The 24042-nt window shown below is 37.7% G+C and overlaps 1 protein-coding gene across 2 annotated transcripts in view; it reads left to right on the top strand.

The window, feature by feature from the left end:
• Nucleotides 1-292: 292 nt before the first annotated feature.
• rxrgb (retinoid X receptor, gamma b) overlaps nucleotides 293-24042 on the top strand; it is a 39383-nt gene continuing 15633 nt past the window's right edge. Inside the window, exon 1 of one of the 2 annotated variants that reach the window (XM_028443562.1) lies at nucleotides 293-492. In XM_028443562.1, the coding sequence (XP_028299363.1) occupies nucleotides 462-492 (31 nt within the window). In that variant the 5' untranslated portion in view covers nucleotides 293-461. Of the gene's footprint in view, nucleotides 493-12173; nucleotides 12340-24042 lie in introns of those variants that run through there. The other variant, XM_028443561.1, reaches the window with a different exon arrangement.

The following is a 24042-nucleotide window of genomic DNA, read 5'->3' as shown; positions in this document are numbered from 1 at the left end:
CATGTGTGGTGTGGAGTGAAAGAATAACGCACTTCAATGTTCAGCGCTTCTTTGAGTGTCTATGAAAAAAGCACTATATCAAATCCAAGTGTTATTAGTTAATAGTATTATGTGTGTTATATAGGCTACTTTGTCAATACTTGAAATGGTATGTCAGTGTACATATATGACTGAAGCTATGGGAGTTTTTGGGTTGAAAAAACAGAGTTTTTGTTACGCTGTCGTGAAACTGGATGAATATTTTTGCGGGAGTGTCCCAGCAGGAGGGAGATTTCGTCACGATCGTGTTGCAGCTTGTAACGGCCCTGCTGTCATTGGGAGAGGCCCTGTTCTGCCGCCCCTCCCTCACTGGGCCCCCGCCGTAGAGCCGCCCTGCAGAGTTCAGTCGGGCTGTGAGAGGAATGCGCTGGGATGCGAAGCAGCACCAACTGTAGGAAATCCCACCGAACAACCCTCTCAGGATGGACGGCAGTGATCCGTATCTACACCTCCGTGAGTACACCTCGGCCCATCCATCCAGCTCAGGGCAGCACACAGCTCCTCCACGGCCTGCTTTAGACACTCGCCGTGCGCTTGTTTCGCTCCGTCCTCCTCGTTTCGTCTCCGTGGACTTTAACCACCGACTTTCACCAGCTTGCCTTTTATCCCACACCGAGACGATCGGCTCCGAACTTCCACAGTTTGAAACCAAAAAAGTGTGATCATCGCATAAAGTCATGTGATCGTGGTCTTGCCGGTCAGACAAGGTCAGAGGTTGGCACTTTAATTGCGCTTATGTAATTTATGGCGCTTGTCGCGCGTCTCACACTAAACTGTTTGAGACAGAAACGCAATTTATTGGTCTGGCTTAGTTACACAGAGATGTACTTGTGGCAGTTAGTGCAGCAAACTGTTGGATTTGTACACTTCAACTTGTGGTGTGTTTTGTAGTGAAAGCAGTAACGTGCCCGGCGCACCCTGCAGGTCACCGTGCGTGTCTGTATATTTAGAATGACAGCTCATTTGGGACTCTGCTGTGTTTAGCTGAAGCTGGTTTTGCCCTTGAACCAACAGGGAGCATTTAATTACATACATCTACTAAGACAAACAACAGGACATCTGTGGTTCTCAACATGTGTGTTTCAGTGTGTCCCTACCTAACCAGTCTGTATGCAAATTGAGTCTACCGCCTTCATCTGACTCACAAACTATGCATCACTCATCATGTGACTCTTCCTCTGACTGACTGTCAAAAAGAAAGTTTATGGACTATATAATATTAGTAGCCATAATTTTTTTATCACCTCAAAAAACCAAAAAAACAACCCTTGATTAGGTTTTGGTATTCAGTAAATGATTTAGGAAGACATTTGGAAGAAAAAGCAGATGTTCTAGAGCAGTCATGGGCAACATGTGGCCCTCAGTCTAATGTTTTGCGGCCCCCAAAGCAAATCACCAAAAACTTTAATATAAGCAGTTGGAAGAATATATAGGAAGTCCCGCATAATACACAAAATAACTCCCAAAACACATAAATCGATAGCAAAATGCACAAAGTACACAAAAACACGTGAAAAAAAATCCAAAAATACACAAAATGACAACAAAGACAGAGACAGCGACCAGTTAATCAAACAAAATTTCTACAAAAACATCAACACATTACAGAATAGCTCCAAAGACACACAAACTGTCAGCAAAATTGCGCAAAATGACAGGAAAATACAGAACACAGCATCAAAAATACAGAATGTGACCCCAAAAACACACAAACCGCCCTCGAAAATGCTCAGATTGGTCATTTTTCTGAATGCTGACATGAATGTTGATAATGTGGCCCTAGGATTAGATACAATCACATTATATAATGTAAAGGAAAAGGAAGGTTCAAAGATTAAACCCAAGCATTGTGATGCCCTTAATCAAGCAGATTATGAAGGGAAGCAGATCAGTGATTTTGTCACCACCAGCACGATGCAATTCCCTCAAAACTCTGGATCTGCCACAAACACACTTTTTTGTGTTGTCAACAAAGCCACAGTGGTTGCTGGACTTTATAAGTAGCATTTTTATGCAAGTTTCAGTTTGTTTTTGCAGAACAAAACCACTAATTATTCCAAATATGCCTTTTTTTTTAATTTGGCTTGCTATGTTATATGGAGCAATTTTGTGTCTTGTGCAACCAAGTCTAGATAATCAAATTGCATGAAATTTGGACTCAAATGATTTGGCCAGATATGGAACCTAATGCAGGGTTCTTACCTAAAGAATCTAAAAAAAAAAAAACGAGAGTTTGGAAGGGAACTGACTTATTGTCAAATCATTACTTTAAAGAAAATATGGACTATGTTATGTAGCCAATAGCAGCATACTGTATATAGAGAGGGTGAGTTATCGAATGAACTAGAAATAATTTCCATAATAAATGAGCTACCCAGGGGAAGGCTGGATACATCTGGATGGAAGAACATGAACCTGTATGTAGGAAAGTAACACAGCAATCCCTCAGGACCATAATACACTCTGTTTCTAGGGAACATAATGGCAAGGATTCATGTGATGTGACAGCGAGTGTATTTTATTTTGGTAGATATGTACCAACTATTTACCAGATCTTCTAAGGCTGCGTTAAAAAAATATCAAATCAATGTGATCAATTTTCGTTTGAATGGCCCCATATCAATTAAAAAAAAAATAATCCTAAAATCGATAATATAATACATCTTTTCTACTGTGTGTGTAGCAGTGTTGTGGGCTCAATTCTTAATATAATCATGGATACTAATAAAATTGCACCAAGGTAGAGTTATTTTGTACTATTTACAGCATTAGATTTTTGAGAATTTCTTCCATATTCAAGTAAAATTGGTTCTGTGACTTAAATATTCTAAATTTGCAATTGAATCAGGCTGTTGTGAATGGAATGGAATGGAATCGAATTTGGGAAATCAGAATCAATATCCAGCTCTATATCGTCTAAAGATGGGTTATTTAAAGCATATATCTTTGCTAAAGCAATGTAATGATCCTGGATGTTTACTTTGTGTATTTTGTACGACACTTTAATTGTTTTTTAATATTTCCACTGCTCTCATGTCATAGCCCATTGGATCTTAGTTTGCTATTGACTGAATCAGTGTGTATATTCCCTAAATAATTTAAAAAAGTTTATTTATTTTTTGATCATATACTTGCTGTAATTTTATCCTGTTTTTTTTAAAAAAAAACACATTCATGAGAAATGAAATAATGCCCTTGAGCTGAATAAAGGGCACGTTGACTCGATGACTTCCAACAATTGTTTTGTCAGCTTGATAGCTCATAATTATAAGTTATCGTGTATGCTTTCATCATTACTTTGTGGAATAACATTAAAGTACATATGAAAGCAGGCGAGTTAATTTTTTATGATGATGATGATGGTTAAGAGTGATCAATGGCATGGCTTTAAAAACTAGATGGGATAGGTTTATAGTTGTTGTGTTTAAGCTTATCTGCTGCAATTGTTCACCAAGTCAGACTCAAAATCTTTGTCTTCCAGCACTTCCTTATTTTAGTGGGTTTTTTTTTTGTTGTTTTTTTTTTTTTTTACAAAATTATATACACCCACTCTATCTTTCCCGTGATTTCAACAGTGAACTTATTCACTGTTGAAATCAAGGGAAAGATAGAAAGAGCAGCAGCAGCAGAGAGTGAAAGGAGAGAAATGAGGGGGATCTGGGGGTTGGTGAGGTGGAGAGAGAGGTCACTCTAGTTGATGTGAACTCTCATCACTTGCCAGGGGTCAATGATTCACCCTCTTGGTCTCACACACACACACACACACACACACACACACACACACACACACACACACACACACACATGCATCCGTGTCTGTGTTCTGCAGCTATGCAGCAATGCTTTGTTCCTATAAAGAGCCTCTGATTTTCTGTTTCAAAATTTCCCCAATTCCATTTCAGTTTAGCCATTTCTCCATCATATCTGCGTCAGTTTACCCATTTGGCTTTCTGTAATTATTTGTCATTACTGGGTATTACAACTAGCTTCCTACATTCTTGGTGAACATGTTTAATATGGTTAATTTACTATTGTTTTCATTTGTACATTTCTACCAAAAGTGCGGCAAAAATCGCACAAGATAACATAGTTTTGCTACACTTGCTAAGGTTAGGGTAACTGGGGGTTTCCACCGGATACGTCTCCGTTGCCCCATGGCACCGATCCGGTTTTTCCTCGCTCCCCACCGGTTGCGTTTTGAGTGCGCCACGGTGCACTCTGGTTGGACGACTGTGACATGACGATACTTATACAGTCGCGCGAGAACACAGTTAAAGGTATGTGTTATAAACGTAACAATAAACAGATAAATAGGTCAGTGTTTCTAACGGAGTACAAGAAGGTTGAACTGCACCAGTAAAACATGAACTAAATCAAAGTTGCTTCAGTTTACAGTGCAGTTACAGTATGAGAGGAAACAATATAGTGAATGTGATTTTGTTTTTACACATTATGATGTTTTGGTGATGTAGTTACTTGAAATACAATCTGAAGTGTTTTATTTTGAAAAGTAACCGGATATTTTATTGCGGAATACATGCTTAACTTCCTGTTTAGCTTATTGTGCTCTGTGCTGATTGATGTGTCGTGCTCCGGTGTCCACCAGAAATAGAAGCCCTGCGTATATCTGGCGGAGGGCACCGGACTGTCGGAGCAGGGAAGGAGCTGACCCGGTGGAAATGAACACATAGACTAAAGTGGAAACCTATCAGAATGGCGGAGACGGAAGGTAGCGGAGCCGCATCCAGTGGAAATTGGGGGTTAAGGTGAACCTAAGCCTTACCATTTCCATCTCAGAAAATGAATAGTGCCATTTCCGTCCTTCTTCCACGATACCGGATAAAAGAATGCCCTACCTATATTGTTGTAGGACAAAAAGTTATTCTTATGGCATGTAAATTACTGTAAAGAACATGGGTGCTACTGTTGAATTGTCTCCTGAGGCATTAAAACCTGCTCTTCAACATCAGTTGCCCATCCGCTTATTTTTCTCTCCCACTCCTTTGGAATTTAATAAACCGCACAGGTGAAAAAGAGGGTGTGTCACTCGAAAGGTATTTGCTTAAGGATTCTATAGCTCAGGACCTGCAATGCCTCAGTGACGGCGCAGGCGTTTACACGCTACAGGTTTGTTTTTGGGGGGGGCACCCTTTTTGGGAGTGCGCGTCTTTTTGTGTGTCAGTCGCAAACAAAACGTCTTGTGTCGATTGTGTGTGAGGGCGCTGGTGGTGAGAACGGGACGAGGCGGAAAAGGGGAGTAAGGAGGTTGTTTCTTGGCTAATTGCCTGTAATTAGTCATTAGTAAAGAAGGTCAAAGCCTTGATTTAATTCCAGCTTTAATCAAGCAGAGAACCTTGAAAGGCCAAAAGGCTGATTCAATATTTGGCTAAAGGATGACTGTGGTCAGCTTTTACTGCACTTATTATACAATGATACATTGCATTTTTGAACAATGGACATTAATATTACATACCAGTCCATTCTTGAGCTCTACATTTTTGTTAGCATTTTAATGCTGCTTTATTTTCACATTAGATATCAAGTATAGAATAACAGTGTATCTAGATATGGTTACGAAAAATAATTTTGTACCTTTTGCTTTGGTAAACTGGAGTGAAGTCTACCGTGGTTTTCGATAAAACAGTCTTATTTGTTTGCCAAAAAGGGTCATCCAAAGATTCCCAAACAGAACCATAAAGGACTTGCTATAGATACAGCTTTGCATAAAGACTGACAGCTGTTGGATTGCACATTAATTTGGGCTTGAGTGTCCTAATAAATAAAGGTTCCTTTATAGAATCAACAAAAATGATCCAAAATTGTACTCTTTTAAAGTTGTTTTGAACGGATCTATTAGTTAATTGTTAGTTTTTACCTCATAAACAATAGTAGTTGATCGAGTGATCGTGCAACAAATCTACGATTAAGAAAATATGTACTCTTAAGTTGTTTGGGAAGAGTGGAGCCTATACAGGTTTTAAGTGAGCTTTACTCTCACAGGTAAAAACACGTGTGCCTGCCTGGTAAATTCTATTAAAAACATGCTTAATATGGTTAATGGAGTTAGTAATGCACCGAAACAAGCACGCTGAGAATGCACAAGATTTTTTGCTAGATTTAACGTCCAGCCGTTTGGTACACTTGCTACAGCTAGACATTAGACCACCCAATTTACAGTGGAAAAATTGTGGAAATGTGTGAAATTGTCCCAAAACTTGTCGGTAAGAGCTTTAGTCAGTGTATATACAGTATATATATATATATATACAGTATATAGCTATTACCATTTCAGAGAGTGAAGTCCATCATACTACATCATATTACGTCAGATTTTTCCCCAAAATTGAGATTTTCCATTTCTCTGAAGACCAATTGTGTGTAAATGCAGTATATTCTCTCAAAACATGCATGTGAGTGGGTGTGTTTTTTTCTTTCCTTTAATATGTATATATATATATATATATATATATATATATATATATGTATATATATATATGTTTTTTTTTTTTTTTACATTTTTTACCATTTTGCATGATTTTTAGTACTCCACGAGTACTAAAACATTCAGAGGAGGATGTTTTAAAGTAGTAATAACTTATTAAATCTTCATGGTCTTGGTTTCCTCTATGAAACACAAATTGCGGTAACTGCCTTGGCACATTATGTCTTGATAAACCTCTCCATAGAGAGAAATAGGGAACATGCTGCAAACCTTGGCTGTCTATTTTCATTGCTCTTGAGTAGCGTTTCAGTGTGCTTGTCTGGGCTCACATCCACTAATGTAACCATTTTGTGTTCCGAACACACACGAGAACATTGCTGCTTTCATCAAAACAAAATGGTTATGGTTTATTGCTTCTCAAGGTTTTTATTTATGTATCCACAATTCGCTTCAAAACACAAAGTTTGTCAGGAGAAAAAGAAGAAAAGGGATTTATTTGCTGTGATGAGAGCATGAATAAAATAGTCTATAATAAACATGTGCCATTGAGATAGAGCTTCTGTTTGCTGTTTTACACTTGAAACTTTCAGGGTTAATTTAGTTTGCTTCATGTGGGTTGGGATTATTTTGTAACACACAAAGCTTAGAGGAAAGTCTCCCATAGGGAAGTTTTTTCCTGTTGCGTTAGTTAAATCCGTAAGAGAGATGAGGACTACTTCTTGTTTCGGGTTGCCAGTTCTCTTGCCAAGTTACGGGTATTGGGGGGATATGGTTACCAGTGGCTTTCCATCTTCAACCACAATTTGAACTGTAGATCCAGTCACATGCTGGCGCTCTGCACAAGGGACTTAGGTTGAGTCATGTAAGTAAAATAGACACATGTCAAGGGAAGCTTCTCAAGTGTTCAGTGCAATGTTTGAGTACATTGAACTAGGGCTGTTCACTTAATCGAAATTCGATTACGATTTCTATGATTACACCCAACGATTACAAAAATAATCGAGAAAAAACGATTTTTACATATGTTTTATTTGCTAAATAAAACAAACCCACTATTTCGGACATCTACAAATAATAAAGCTTGTCACACACATGTTATTAATACTAACTTTGAGTTGTTTAATCCATGCACATGCAAGCTCCTCCCCTCTGCCCCGCCCCTCTCAAAGCCAAAGCTAGCCTACAGACCAAGATGAGGAAAGTTGTTGCTAGTGGTCTTTAAACATGGCAGGAGAAACGCAGCAAAAACACTTGGTGACCAATCAAGGCAAGTCATATTCTCTTCTATGGGAACACTTTGGGTTTGATGATGAAGACCTAGAGCAAAGACACACCACGCGCAAGAAGTGTTTTGTTTTGTGCAAAAGTGAACGTACTTGATTTTTGTTTGAAGAATACATTTTATGCTTTTTTAATAATCATTTGAATAATCGTGATTTCAATTATGACTAAAATAATCGTGATTATCATTTTTTCTATAATCGAGCAGCCCTACATTGAACTGTTTCAGTGAAAGTGATATGAAGTTACAGTAAACATGTGATAGGAAGGCACAATACATTTAAAGATAGCTGCAGACCAAGACGGATGTCACGTTCATAATTGTTGTTGATTTTGACAGCATACGAAAATGCAACTTAGTTTTAGTCAAATGTATTCATCAGGACTATTTCAGATTTCGTCTACTTTTAGTCAACTAAATGACATTATTTTATTTACTTAGCAAAAGGAGAGTATATATGAACGAGCATATGAAATCATTTCAGCCACAGGGTGATTTCCATCTGTTGTCCCTGGACAGGCTGATGGTTCCATTAAAAAGCTAAAAAGACATTTTAATCAGAAGCGCACACAATAAATACTCATTAAGATCACAAACAACAGCAAAGTCAACACAGTACAGGACAGGGGAGATTTACCACCATAAACTCAGGCGTGGTCAGGCAGAAAAAAGGTCACTCATTATCATTCATTTACAATTCACAATTAATTACTTTCATATTCTAGTTGTCAAAAAATAAACACATTTCATCATGTCATTTGTCCTTAAAACAATGTATACAGTGTTTTCAAAACAAACTATAATACTGCACATATTGTACATACATATAAGTGCTGTCTGTATTACAGATCTATCCTGAAGTGCTATATGTATTGCACGTACCCTAAAGTGCTATATGTATTGCATGCACTCAAATGTAATGTATATACTGCATGCGTGGCATACCCTAAAGTGCTGAGTAGAGTATTTATTTGTGTTGTGCACACAGGTTTGTGTTGATCTGAGCAACTTCTTTAAAGTACTTTTAAATGTTATAAAAGTGGGGGTCTCCCTCAGACAAGCTGGCAGAGCTTGTAGGATAAAACATTTTGACCAAAAGTAGTTTTTCTCATGAGAACGTCACAGTCACACCTGCTCATGGCTCTGGCGGTTTTTCCATACCGAGGTCCTATACTGTATTTGATATATAACATTTTCAAAGCTCATTCGACTGAATCTGTTACAGTTATAGTCGACTAAAATATAAAGTGTTATAGTTAATGCTTTTTATAAAAAAAAATAATAAGCTTGAATTACCATTTATTTATCAAGCTGATATGGGATGGTGTTAAGGCTTGTCCCGCCTTCCACATAACGAAAGTGGTTTCGATTGGATACCTTCCAAAAAAGTTATTTGTGATTGGATTTCATCCGAACGTTAGAGTTCATTTTTTTATTTATTTATTTTTTTTAATTAGTCATAGTCTAATTATTGTCCCTTAAAGAAATATGTTCGACGAAAACTGTGATTAAAACTTTGAGTTAACAGAATTACCGCGGTCACCTTTAAAGAATGTAATTTAAAAAAAGACTGCAGTGTTGACGTGTACAGGTTGTTTTCTCTTTCAAAGTTTCCCCAACTGTGAATTGTTAATCACATTGGGGCAATCCCACGTTTTGCAGTCTTTATGCGTATTAACCCTATTTCATAATTTACAGATTTACGTTACACAAAAATAAGACATAAAATAAATCGACATGTAACTTCAAAAGTAAAACACACACACCTAAATTTGACATTTTTTTTGCTGTGATAATGTGATACGGTATGTTTTAACAACAATATCTATTTTTATTCTTGTCCAACCACCAAAACACACAAAGCTTCCTTTGAAGATTAAGCAAAAGAACAGTATGTTATTTTTAAATAATCGTTGCTATGGATTTTTAAGTGTTTTATTTATATTTACGAAATTTAGTTTGCATTTTTATTGTTAATTTGTATTGTTTTTCATATATAAAAGTATAAAACATTATTTGAAACGGATCACAGAGGGTACATGTGATTCAATGGCTTGGCGCTAATTACAACTGAACTCATCCTGATTAGATTCACTCATCACAGAGAAAAGTCAACACATCCATTTAATCATGGTCACTTTATTTCTATGCACTTAAGTCAGAAAACATACAGTGGGTGCATTGTTGATTTCAATTCATAATTACATGGATACAGTTTAATAGTGGAAGTAAAAGAAGCGGTGCTTCAAGAAAATCACTCTGAGCGGAGTGCTGTACGGCAAAGAGCGAAAAATGAAAACCAGTGGCTCCAGTAACACTAAAAAAATGATGCATCGACTCATTTTCTTGTGTGAAGGGTAATACTGTTTTTAACATGCATGTGACACTTGACGCAATAATGCCTTTTCCTTTTTAGGAAGTGAATTCTGCAATTTCCATCCATTTTCCGCAGTCTCATAAAATTGGAGGCCCTATAGCTTTTGAAGTTTATTTTGGTTCCCACAGTGACTTTTTATTCTAGCATTGTTTCGCTCTGGCCTTTAAGTTGATATATTCTTGTCCTGTGTTTGCATCTGGGTTTTCACTTTGCTCTGGTTTTTCTTGGCTATGCTAAAGCTTTGAAAAAGACAATTCCTGACTTCCTGGAATGCCATAACACTTCTTAAACACACAAACACCTTGAGAGACACAAAGGCAACTCAACATATCCTCAACAACACCATTAAAAAAACATGCTGATAGCTGATATACAGTAGTTCCTCCTTGTCATGTAGGGCCGTTTTCTGTTCTTATGTAGACTCTACTGTTAATAATCTTACTCACAAGTTGTTTGCCTGTAGACTTGGATGATTACAAAAAATAATCAGCCGACACCAATAGATACTTTATAGTGTCTCTCCATGCTTTAGGGGGCAGGTAATTGGACACTTCTGGTTGGACTGTACTCTTAAGTGTGCCCCTTCAGCTGTGACCTCGCTCACTTCTTACGCCCCCCCCAACCCGACACCCTTGTCGTCCCATTACAACAGGTGTCTCTGTGCAGATTTTACTAACACTTAGATAGATAGATAGATAGATAGATAGATAGATAGATAGATAGATAAATAGGTAGATAGATAGATAGATAGATAGATAGATAGATAGATAGATAGATAGATAGATAGAGAGATACTGTAGATAGAGAGATAGATAGATAGATAGATAAATAGATAGATAGATAGATAGATAGATAGATAGATACTATAGATAGAGAGATAGATAGATAAATAGGTAGATAGATAGATAGATAGATAGATAGATAGATAGATAGAAAGATAGATAGATACTGTAGATAGAGAGATAGATAGATAGATAGATAAATAGGTAGATAGATAGATAGATAGATAGATAGATAGATAGATAGATAGATAGATAGATACTGTAGATAGAGAGATAGATAGATAGATAGATAAATAGGTAGATAGATAGATAGATAGATAGATAGATAGATAGATAGATAGATAGATAGATAGATAGATAGAAACGGAGTACTCACGTTACTGTAATTGAGTTGCTTTTATGGGTACTTGTACTTTTTTGAGTATATTTCTAAATCAGTCATTTCACTTGAGTTACTTAAGTACATTTTAAAAGAAATGAAGTAATTTGTTACATTTCTACACCCTAACACTACTGAGTAAATTATTGTTTTTTAATGATCAACGGACATTGTTAAACTACAAAACAACAATCTAATGTATCACATCCCTTGCCGACCAACCACATTAAACGTTTTTTTTTTTTTTAATTTTTGATTTTTGAATATAATTCATTGGTGTTATTTTATTACAAAAAAAATTAATAAATAAATAAATTCAAAATTCCACATTTTGACAAACCTGTGATATTATCCATTTGGACAAGATTTTCCCTCTACGCAAGGAAACCACGGCAAGATTTATCACCAAAAATAAATGTGTATGTGTATGTTGGGGGGGGGGGACTAGTAACTTTTACTTTGAGTACTATTTTATTGAGCTACTTTTTACTTATACTTGATTATTTTAGGTATGACTTACTTGTACTTGTACTTGTACTTGAGTACAGTTCCAATCAAGTAACAGTACTTCTACTTTAGTAGCATATATTAGTACTCTTTACACCTCATATAGATAGATAGATAGATAGATAGATAGATAGATAGATAGATAGATAGATAGATAGATAGTTTAGAAGAGTGGGCAGTAGGGCATCTGATTTGTACAGGCAGCAAACAGTTCCTGTGGGATTGATCTCTGGGGAAGGATAATCTGGGTAATCCTATAACTGGAGCCAGTGGACTCCGCCTCCTTTGCTCTTCACAGACACCCACCCCTCCCTCCCTCCCTCCCTCCCTCTCCACGACAACCCTTTCCGTACTATCCTGTCCTGAAAAGTGGTTGATTGAGTGTGCAGCAAGCCAACACTGCTGTCTGACACCCTCTCCTGAGTGACTGGCACCGTGCCAGTGCTACACTTTCACCCAAAGGCATGTGGCACCCTGTTTCATCAGCTGCAACTGGAGGCAGCCCCCACAGGGAGACAGGTTACGGTCACTGTGAGTAGCTGGAGTTTTGTCTGTGAGTGTCTGCTGTTGGAAATTGAGTCAGTCGGACTGCTATATTTATTCTGTGATTTAATGCAGAACAGCAGCCTGGTTTTTAAAATCTAGTGCAGCATGGATGCATGTTAATAATATTGCCTCTAATCCGTCAGCACATTTTGATCAAGTTATTGTGACTTTCCTCTACCAGTGGGAGCACGCTGTGAGAGTACCATTGATGTGCATTATGTTGCAATACCTATTCCCTTAACATTCTAGGTATACATATTAAGTGTATATTTCTGTTCATATTTGCTGTAGTTTAAATGTCTGCCTAGGTTATTTAATTCGAAAAATGAGTTGATCCGTGCATTGGTTGAGCCTACATTAGGTGACACAAGGTATATTGGAAGCATTGGCGGGAATGTCCGTATGTGTTTTAACTATATGTGAGTGTATTGTATTTACTGTTGTTTGTACCTCTTTTAAATGGACCGAATTGGTCTGAAATAAAGTTAAAATGAAATGTAGTATTTGTTGCTCCTAGCAGCCTACGTCCTGCTCTTAACATCATTCAGTCGTCTTAACCAGTTGTGACAGGTACAAGGGGGCTTTGCAGTCGCACATTAGAATGAAGAGCAGGAATGTCACTCAGTTTGTAAGGGTGCTTCTGTGTCACTTTGCCTTGTCCTTCACTGTCTATATAGCTCTTAACACTTGTCCTTTCCTATTAGCCCTGTCCATCCTTTTTTTTTTTATCTTTCTCTCTCTATGAGCATACAGCTTTTCATCAAAGCTGGTAAAGAGAATGTTATAGGTTTCCCTCCACTTGGAGATGTGTGGGAAGTGTTGACGTGCACACACAGACACACGCACGCACGCACGCACACATGCACAACGTGGTTAGCCTACTAAATGGCATCAGTGCCACTGGCTGTGAACTTGTACGTGAGTGAGTGCTGATATTAGCTACACTTTTGTTAGAAAAAAACGAAAAACAAAAGTGTAGCTATATATCAGCGCTCATCCTTGGAAAACGGATTTGTCACTGTGTTGTAATTCCTCTTCACTTATCACCATGTTGGATTCTTCATGCTGGGTTCATGTGGGGATTCGTAATAGAGGAAAATTCCTTGATAGTAGCATGCATTACCTGACGAGCCAAGTGCTATGATCTAGTTTTTTTTTACTTCTGTGGACCTCCTTAGCACCAAAATGAGTCTATGTTTTAAATTGAATCAATCCATCAATACCTGTGTAACCCTAGTGTTCAGGATCACATGGAAACATGAAAGCCTGACCAAACTATGCATTCCTAGACAGGTCATCTATCCTTTATTATCAAACACTCGGTTGTAGACAACCTCAGTCTTAAAGTGTATTTTGGCCCTAATATATCACCCTCTCTGTAAGATTGTGCAGGAATAGATATAGAGTTTATAGAATACAATGAAAGGATACTTAAGGAGAACATGCAAATTCAGCATATTGAGCAACTAGGCACTTAGCACAGTGAGCATTTGAACAACTAAAGAAAGTTGTTAGTAATAGTTTTGTATGATTATATATGCAAAAATTAACTGTATGCAAGATTTTGCCAAAATTTTTAGAAGCCTCAATTGAAAATAAACAATATTTATTAACTAAAAAGGATTTATAATCATTGTTTTTTGTTTTAAAGTTTATTAGGGGTGAGTATTTTTATCCGAAAATGCAGTGTTCCACACTGCCATCATAAAATCAAGTGCATCAAATAACCATTGCAACACATTGAAAGCATTGTAACCACCACTGAAATATTGTGCAAATGCACAAAAATATTGATTAAATACCCCCCCCAAAATAAATGAAATTTAAAAAGAAATAAAAAATTTTAAATAAAAAAATCGATTTAAAATCAGTATCCAAAAAATCGCGATATATCGTGAAATCGATAAAAAACAATTCACACCCCTACAATTTATGTGTTTTTACCTTTTTGATTAACCTGATACAGCAGCTGTAGGTAATTTATATTTAGCCGTAAGCTACTACTCGTAGGAGTTGATCTGTGTTGCCTTCCAAAGTGCAGCAGCCGTGTTTGCGGAAGCTTGGCTTTGCTTTGGGTCTGCAGTCGAGCTGTTTGTTTTTCAGGAGTGCACGGTCAGCCTTTTTCTGAGTTGGCTCTTCTTTAAGTTCCAGACATTTTTATCACTCAGAAAACATTTGTTATCATGTTCCCGTCTCAGCCTTGGATATAAATATCGATCGTCCCTACAGACGTGTAGAAATGGTCTCAATTAAAGTTTAGTTTCTTTCTAAGAACATAGTTATTGTGACGTTCTTTTACATGTTAACCCATTTTTTTCCAATGTGCGTGGATCGATGGTTTAGCAGTTTTGTGCTGGCACGGGGCTGTTTTTTTTTTTCTTCTTTTGCAGAACTGTGTTTTAGGTCACTTGAAAGAACAGGCTAGAGTTTAATGTCAGACAAATGATTTGCTCAAGGCCTCGTGTTGTCACAGCTGTATGCCTTTGTGAAACCAAATTGGCTAACTCATAACCACAACATCTGGACTATAAATGTTTTCAATGATAAAGACATTTCACAACTGCAGGGTTGTAGCCTATTCTGTCTTTCCTGTAAGATATGATACATTGGTTGTGGTTAAAAAGGCAGGAAATGGATTTTATATTTCAAGTGGTGTCATTGAGGCAGCTGTGAAAGTTTACTTTAAATTGAAAAAGTAGAACATAAACTCCTTTTACTTTTGCCAAAACCTATTTATATCCATCCATATCCTAAATCACTGCAGTTGCGCTGAAAATAAACAAGGGATTTTCTCAATTGATGATCTGATGTTCACAGCCAACAGAGAGATTAAGTCTGTGTGGCTGTGGAATCATTTGATCTCGAGCCAGAACAGTGCCATTGTTTATCCACCCATCCATCCGTCCACATCCATCCATCCATCCATCCATCCATCCATCCATCCATCCGTCCATCCCTCCCCACTCTTCCTATCCTGTTTTGATACACTGCCCGCCCCCACCTCCTCTGCCTCCCACCTTCTTGACAGCTGGCCTGCTGAACTGCACATACTTACTCGAGGATAAGAGGATTTACTGACACAACTGATCAGACATCAACCTCATTTAGCAAAGAAATGAATTGTTAAGGGGCGCTGATTTTTCAGTTGGTAATTTTTGTAGCATTTCTCTATTAGTCCTGCTTTGTGTGACTCAGTCATTGGGGAAGATTATTATTTTAATGTCTGCTCTATCTAATGAGTTTCATAGACGATTTGATTACTATAACCCTTTAGCCAAACCAAATACAAAAAACTGGCACGAAAGAATTCACTTACTCTGCATGGATATGAAAAAAAAGAAACATGCACATCTTAGACAGATTAAGACAGGTTCCTTTTTGTTGGGTTAATCTGTTGAAGTAAGGAGGGATTGAGTTGTTGTTTTTGGAGTTCATTTACTGTTCATTTACAGTCATGCTAATTATCCCACACTGCGTTTACGCCCACCAGCTTGACAATATGCTCCTTTATTTTCTGTTAGATAATATTAGCCGGTCAATCAAGGTCTTATTGAATTACCACACTGTGGAATGCTACATTTAGTCCTAATCCACGGTTACATGATGTTTTTTAATTCGGAATTAGTTATTCCGAATTAAATTATTCGGAATTAAAGTGTTCTGCTTCGTGTTTACATGGAAATAGTCATTTCAAATTGAGGTTTACATGAAAAACAGGTTTATTTGGCTCTATTCAATTCCGCTTTAGGTCTGGGGGTTGGGAAGGGTTCTGGTTGGACAGGGGGCGAACGTGACGTATTCACGTCTATCAGGAAAAAAACACAACAAACCTTTTATTTTCAGCTCCAACACAGAAGACCACATGAGAACTGTTTTCTTTTTTATTTTGATTGTAGTTTTGAAGCTGGACAGTAACACACGGTTTCACTTTGGTCCGCGGAGCAGGAGAGAGATAGAGCAGCGGAGAAGAGATAGAGAAGTCCGTACTTTGGTCAGTCAAAGCCAGCGGTTAATGCAACAGCTGTTTTACCTCCACTATACAGGACGTTGAGTGAAAAATGAACTTTATAATGATCCGTGCATCATTAGGGAAGTTCTGGTGCTTTATGCCCTGATGAAGCCATTCTGTTTGCCGAGGTCCGTGTGTGCGTAATATGTTCATGTGTCCATGTGAATGTCCGCATGTTTATGTCTCCACTCTTCCATCCACTCTTTTCATTATATCCATGTCTTTTAAGGTTCTTATAAATAAATAGTCTCCGGGTGGCCATCCTGGACAATGTCATCAACCGCCCCTTTATCGTGGCAACTCGCACATACGCAGAATGACCGGAATTAACTTAAAGCTGAATTAAGTGCTTACAAGAAAGAGGAATTATTTAATTCGGAATTAAAATTGGAATAAACCAGCCACCTAATTCGGATTTAAGTTTCATTCGGAATTAAATTTGCATTGGGAATTAAGTGTTTACAAGGTCAGTTTATAAAGGAATTAACTTTCATTCTGAAATAAAGAGGAATTAAAGCTCTAATGTAAACGTGGCCACTTGATGGATTTAAAGGGTTTGTTGTTAGTGTTGTATTCTTTAATCTGTTGATGGTAAGAGAAAATAATGTAGTGTCCAGAGTCAAATTTCTAAGTGATGCAAATTTATTTTGAACTTTTTATTGACAACAGTCAACGTACAAAACAACTATAACAATATCCTTGCGCTCAATTCAAGATACAGTATATATGGTTTGCATTAAAGGACAGGAAAAAAAATAGACATATTTTAAAAAAAGGAGAAAAAATATATATTAAAAAAAGAGGCATAAGTAGCCTATCCAACAAATCTTAAAACTGGTCCCCATCTTATTTCAAAGATGTAGCTTCAGCTATAGCTGTAGGGCTGTCAACTGTTCCATTGAGTATACTTTGTAGTGAACGCATTATCCCATTAACGCTAATAATTATTTTATATACAAGTTAATGACAATTTTCTGTGGTTTTTCAAACTCAGGCCATACAGACATCTACCTAAAGCAGGATATTGAGGAAAACTAGTTTTGGGATTGCTTATACGCAAAACTCAACTACGGTCTCAGTCTTTAGCAGTGGTGGAGGTGGGCTTTTTACAGCAGAAGCGCCCACATTTCATTGACTACTCATTCTTCCTACCCTCACAGAGGCACGGTCACAAGAATACACATGTTGTATGAGAAGGAGCAGATAGCGAGGGTGACAAAGTTGGCAGAAGACGCAACAGCTGTTGCCCTCACTGGTATCGCTGGGTAACGATGACTAATTTGGAGTTACAGCGCACAGTATCGAAGGACAGTGGATGCTGCGTTCACATGCTCTGACGGTTATGAAAACTGAGGAGAAATACCGTACTATGCTCAAACCTGTGCAGATTGTTTGGTTTATGTTGGAGAAGAGTGGAAAAATTAACAGAGTTGTATACGTTCCCTTCGTATTACCATGAGAAGAAAGTGTTTTTATGGATTGATGCTGGAGCAAAACATATTATCAAAGCCTTCATCGTTGTTTAACTGTTCTCACTCACATAATGTGTGCACAACACTTAGAATAGCTATAACATCTATCAAACCAGTCAGTCCACAAGCAGGAATGCTAAACATGACAAGCATGTTGACAGTTAAAAAAAAGGGACATAATGAAAAATTTAGTTTTCTAAATGTATTTCTAAAATTTGTGATAATTCTTTTATTTTCATGATTTCACTCTAGGTGCGTTTTGTCCAAACCGATGGTGAAATGATGGTTTATTGCAGGCCACTTTGTCGCTGTTTTTGCTTTGAAACTTTGCAGTGGATTCTAGGAATCAGTAAAATCACAGCAGACAGAAAATTATCTTGAACTTGGTTCAGGCGTTTGGCAACACGCGACCTTTGATTTGTGACGCCAGCGGTCAAAGGTGCCCTTCACTGCTCGGTCGGTCTGTTTGCTCTCAAACTGATGCTTGAATTATTGAAGCAGCCTAAAGTCTCGCATTAGGATGAAACAACTTCTTTAAAAGTACGTTTATATGTGTAGAACCTCACAGTGCATTTCTCCTGTGTTCAATGTGTGAAGGTGCTGTACATTCCACTGTTGTCTTTGTATGGAGGTGATTTACATAGAATGGGGTAGGAACAGCCGGTCGAGGCAGGTCGTTCAAGGATAGGCCCCCTTGAGCCGCTCTGGGCCGATTTATGCTTCCTCTCCTGAACATGTTGGCCTTCTTACACAACACACGCAAAAGCACACACACACACACACACACACTCCCTTCGCAAGACATACTCACCTCGCCAGACGTTCCCTCCTTGGCACCCCCTCCCTTTATGCTCCCCTGTGTACTGTAGGAACAGACACTGTACAAAATGCATTCATGAGTAAGGAAATGCTCTAAATACTGTGTTGGTTATATTCTAAACTGTAACTTTTTATAAACTGCATCTCATAGTTTCAATTAGGTAATTGGAACATAGAATATTCTGTCTTGTAAAAGCTACTCTGTAGATACTGGGTTGGCGCTGGTTATTCCTGGAGGGACGGCGGCCCTGTAACGATGTGTCCCCCCTCACAGCCCAAGAATAGAATGAACCACAAAGAGAATTTGTCATGCACATAAAGAGAGGTTGATGCACAAAATGTGAGACAGTACGTGCTGTACAGTGGTCATGTCTTACATAAGCTTATTGAATAGATAATTGTGCACCTCTAAATGTTGGGAATTCTTCCTTCATAAAAGACTTGCACAGAAAATCTTTTGTCGCAATATGTAGAGGTTTGAGAATAAATGAAGAGTTTAGAGCTGTGTATATCTGCATTCAGGCTGTTCTTTGGGAGAGAAAGAAAGAAGGGAGGAAAAAGAGGCCCCAATTCATTTTTTTTTGCCTGCTAGGGATCACTTGTGGGGGGCTGGAGAAAAGTGGGCCAGCTGAAAAGGGGGTGGAGGCTATCGTCTAAACGCTAAACAGGAAGTTGCACAACATCTGCTCTTTGGAATAGAGAAAGGGAGCCAATAGCCAGCTGTGTTTTCTTGTCTTCATGGAACAAAAACTAGCACAGCAAGGCAGACAATCCAACCTTTCTACTCCAAAAGGACTCATTTCTGAAAAAAATGTCTGCTACACCTAAAAATATCCCATACAGAGAAAGTAACTGGCCTAAATCCTTGTGTGAGGTTCGGTATGAGAGCAGCAGTTCATCATGGTTTCTCCTATTACTGTTTTTATTAAGTTTGGCAAGTTTGTTTGAGAAACTTTTTAGAAACCCTGAAAGGTCAAGTCACATGAAGGAACTTGTCAGGCAAACAGTCAAAACACGGTTCATAAAACAGCAACTTGGTTTCCAGAAGAAGATTAAAGAACCACATCTGTGCGTATATACAGTATAATAGCAGCACCCATGCTCAGGCAGGTGAAAACATTAGACATGTTGTATGTGGTTTGCCATTTAAACAAAATGTGTGCATGAATGGACATAAAAAAGATAGTTTTTTTTATATATATATTTACAGTATATATTTTCATATATCCAAGGTTTAATTACTGCAGTTCCCATGGTATAGGTTACGACTTTTTTTTGTATAAGTATACAGTGCAGCAATCTATTGGTAGATTGGTAGATCGACAACACCATTTAGCGAGTTAATGTGTGAAGTGCAAATCACTTTGAAATCATTAGCCCAAAGCGTATTTGAAGTTTTTTTTTGCATGATATTGAATGAAGAATCAACAGTGATAGGAGAGTAGAACTAGGCAGATTTCACAATTTGACAAAAATGTGACAAAACCTATTTACAGGTACATTGGATTGTTTGAATTAATATGGCAACTAATAGTAAGGTAGCATTGACAGAGAGTTAGCATAGCAGGCTAGTAGCGTCCCGATTACGGTAAAAAACCAACCAAAAAAATAAATAAATATATATATATATACTCTTCCTCACCCGCGGAGGGTGGGAAAGAGTTTTAAATATATATATATAAAACCAAGAATGTTCTGTATGCGTGTCTGTGAGAGTGTGTTTGTGGAGCGAATATCTCCCCTTCGCGGTATGTGTTTGACCTGAAACTTTGTCAACAGCTTCCAAATACTCTGTGTGTGGATCCTTTATTTTGGAGAAATTTGGAGTTGCAAAACGTTCATTTTAATTTAAAGATTACGGCTACCTCTCGGTATTGAGCGCGCTACTTCATGACGTCACTGTGTCGCAGTTTGTTTGGGTTTAAAACAGAAGGTCAGTATTAAAAACGTTTTTGTACCGCTAAAAGTTATTTACCTTAATATTTCATGGTCATTTAAAATTATTCCCGTGATCCCTAACTTCCTTTAAGTCACGGGCCACGGACTCCACTTCCTCCTCCGTTTTCCATGACTGTGGGCGGCGGCTGTGCTGACCATATCACAAACTATCTGCTTCTTTAGACAGAGGAATGTAACTTTTTTGTGAGCGGATGGGTCCACAACACGGCTCCACGATGATTATCGTTTGCTCTGTGCCAGGGTGAGTGTTTTTTCTTATACGGCTGATGCGCGTGCGTGTGTGTGCCGGCCTGTTCTTCCTACGCGGTACGCACACAGAGCCGTTTAGAGAGAGAGAGTTGCGACTTATTTGGTGTTGCAAAAGACAACAGAAATGCACAAAAATATACAAAAAGGCTCCAAAAACACACTAAATGACTCCAATACACCAAACAACATTAAAAATACACAAAATTAAATATTTATACAAAAAAATACACAAAATAACAACAGAAATGCACAAAAAACAATAAAAATGCACAAAAAAGACAACAGAAAAAATACACATAATCACTCCAAAAAACACACAATACAGAAAAATACACCAAACAAAAAATATAAATCCCATAGAAGTAAACCAGGGAAATTGCACACACTATTTTACTTTGCACCCACAAATATACCCCATTATAACACTACAGAGTACAGAGTATGTACACCTCTTTGTGCATCCAAACTTCAAACACATACTCATTTGGCCATAATTGACAACTCTACTTAAGCTCCCACTATATGAATACTTACTTTCGACAGGCATTGTACAAGTATATATAAATACATAATATACTGTGCAATTTATTATTTGGAAAATACACTTAATTAAACAACTCAGTGAGCATCAGCAATGCCAAGCCGATTCTATGACCAAAAATTGAATAACTGAGAGTCATGAGGGTTCATACACTAGCATTGTTAGCTATAACCATAGCTTTAAAATGTCATTGTACATATTTTTAAGAGCAGATAGCAGCAAATGATTGGCATTTTCACACATTTTGTTAAGGTAATTGTAAAGGAATACGTTTTATTTTGTAGGAGGCCCACAGGCATCATGTGAGGCGTACTAAAGCATTAACCCTAACATTCCTTCTTGATGAAGACAGAGCTTTGGGCACCTTTGGGGTTTGACCTAGAAAAAAAAACAACAACACCTTTGCAGATGTGAACACTGGTGCTTCTTGTTTTGTCTCCTCACCATCCTGCCCACCTTTTACACACACACACGCACACATGCACACACACACACACACAAGTGTGACTCAGGAATGTGACATTTAACTAAGAACAGTTGCATTGAGCCTGGTATGCAGAGACTATATGAGGCTGTAAGTTGGATTCTTAAGGGAATGATGCACTGATGCATAACTCTGCAAACTCATTCAAAATGTCACAACTCATCAGTAACATTTTGCTCAACTATAAACAATTTTGTTCATTTCTGTGATTTATATTTAGCCATCTACTGCCAATCATAATCATTTTGCAGTGCACCGTGAAAGCCTTTGGCATTACCATGTAAAATCTCTGAATGTGTCCAGTATATGCTCTTCATTCATGTATGATGGTATTTGCGTCAAAGTTTTCCTGCTCAAAGCTTTAACTCACACATGAAATTAGAGACCATGTCCCGTTACCTAAGTGACTGACAGCTTTTCTAAGTAGGTCATCTATATAAATGCCAGCCTGTCCGTTTAAATCAATGGTTGCAGATTTGCTGGTGGGGCTTGATTACACAGCAATGACAGAATGTGGACTCGTTGCGCCGCTAGTGGATACTATGGGTTTTTGATGGGTATTGATTCTGGATCAATAGCTAAAAGCTGTGCCTAGAGTTACTTGGAGAGCAGTTTTAGCTGTATTTTGGATATTGAGACATAAAACATGTAAAAGGAAATGATGTTGCCATTTTATGGATCAACCTCATACATAAGTGGCTAATTTGTTTAGTTGTGCAGGACCAGAGAAATTCTAAAGCATGTTGCTAGTGAAGAATATCAACACTCTTTTTTTACAATATTTTAGTTAGCATTTATAAAAACGCTAATAGTATATTATTAAGGATGGTGTAACTTAATGTTTACATGTTATATGTAGCCATTGTGAAAGACGAGCCATATTTCCCTTCCCGTTCAACAGCCAAACTTGATTAAAGGTACGGTACGCGATTTCAAAAGCAAAAGCTAGCATGATTTTGAACGTAGCCTCCTTGATGGCTCCGCCTTCACCCCCATCGCCCCTCCCCTCTGTGCTCTGTCTCACTCACATGCATGCGCACATCTGCCACAGCAGCAGACCTCACCTCATCCCTTTTATTGTGTAGAAACTTCTTGTCTCATGTCGATTCAGCAGTATGTAAACAATAAACTTTACCATTATATATGTTAAAAAAACGTGACCAAAAACTCTGTTTTAACTCTGTCAGCGGTCACGCGCGTTCAGCATAAGCTCGTGCATGCGAGGGGTCGAGAACGAGCAGGGAGACAGGGAGACGTGATTGGTTAAAAAAAAAAACGGTTTGTTTTTTCCATTGGTCGAAGTTATTACAGATTTACAGCAACGTTACTTTTTCAGAGCACATAAGATTAATTTCTGTCAAGACATAAAGACAATTTCAACCAAAAACCTAAAAAGTGTCTCTGGAGAAAATTGCCAACCTAAGCTTTAAGCGAATTCCTGATCTAGAAATGAGTGCATTTTTATGCTAGGTACTAGGGCTGGGCAATATATCGACATTCAAGATATATCGAGTTTTCTCTTTTGGCGATATAGAAAATGACAATATCGCCTATATCGAAATAGATAAATATAAACACACACATTTTTTAAAAGTCAAACAGTCTTCTTTACAATTTTTTAGATATTTTTTTATAGCTAATTTTGTATTAAAATACTCATTTTAGGAGTTGCTGCATTCACTATTTTCTCGGAACAGCATTAAAACACAGTCAGTTAGAGAATCCCTGAGTGCATTCTAACCCAGACATTCATCTAAACAAGCCACACTAAAGAACTCACTCACACGTACTGTCCCTAAGAGGAGAAAAACAAGTGGCACAGCTGTTTGTTAATAAATGTGGCATTTTTCATCAGCAAATTTAATCCAGAATTGCATTTCTAGTAAGACTTAATTGTGATTTATATTGTATATCGACATTTTGAGAAAAAAATCGAGATACAAGTTTTGTTCCTTATCGCCCAGCTCTACATGGTACAGTATAGATGTGTTGTAGTTCATGTTTGTTTTGTAGCGTTTGAAACAGTACACAACTACATCTAGCTGTGTTGCTAGTTTCAAAATCAGCAATTGTAGCTAATGAACTTCCTATTGTGCTTTAGCTTAACACAAATTCAGCACAGGACATGTTTTGAGTAACTGATAGTACGGTATGT

The sequence above is a fragment of the Gouania willdenowi genome, chromosome 4 (genome assembly GCF_900634775.1).
Source record: "Gouania willdenowi chromosome 4, fGouWil2.1, whole genome shotgun sequence".
In the NCBI taxonomy this organism is placed as follows: domain Eukaryota; kingdom Metazoa; phylum Chordata; class Actinopteri; order Blenniiformes; family Gobiesocidae; genus Gouania; species Gouania willdenowi.
This window is presented reverse-complemented; position numbering and strand designations above follow the sequence as displayed.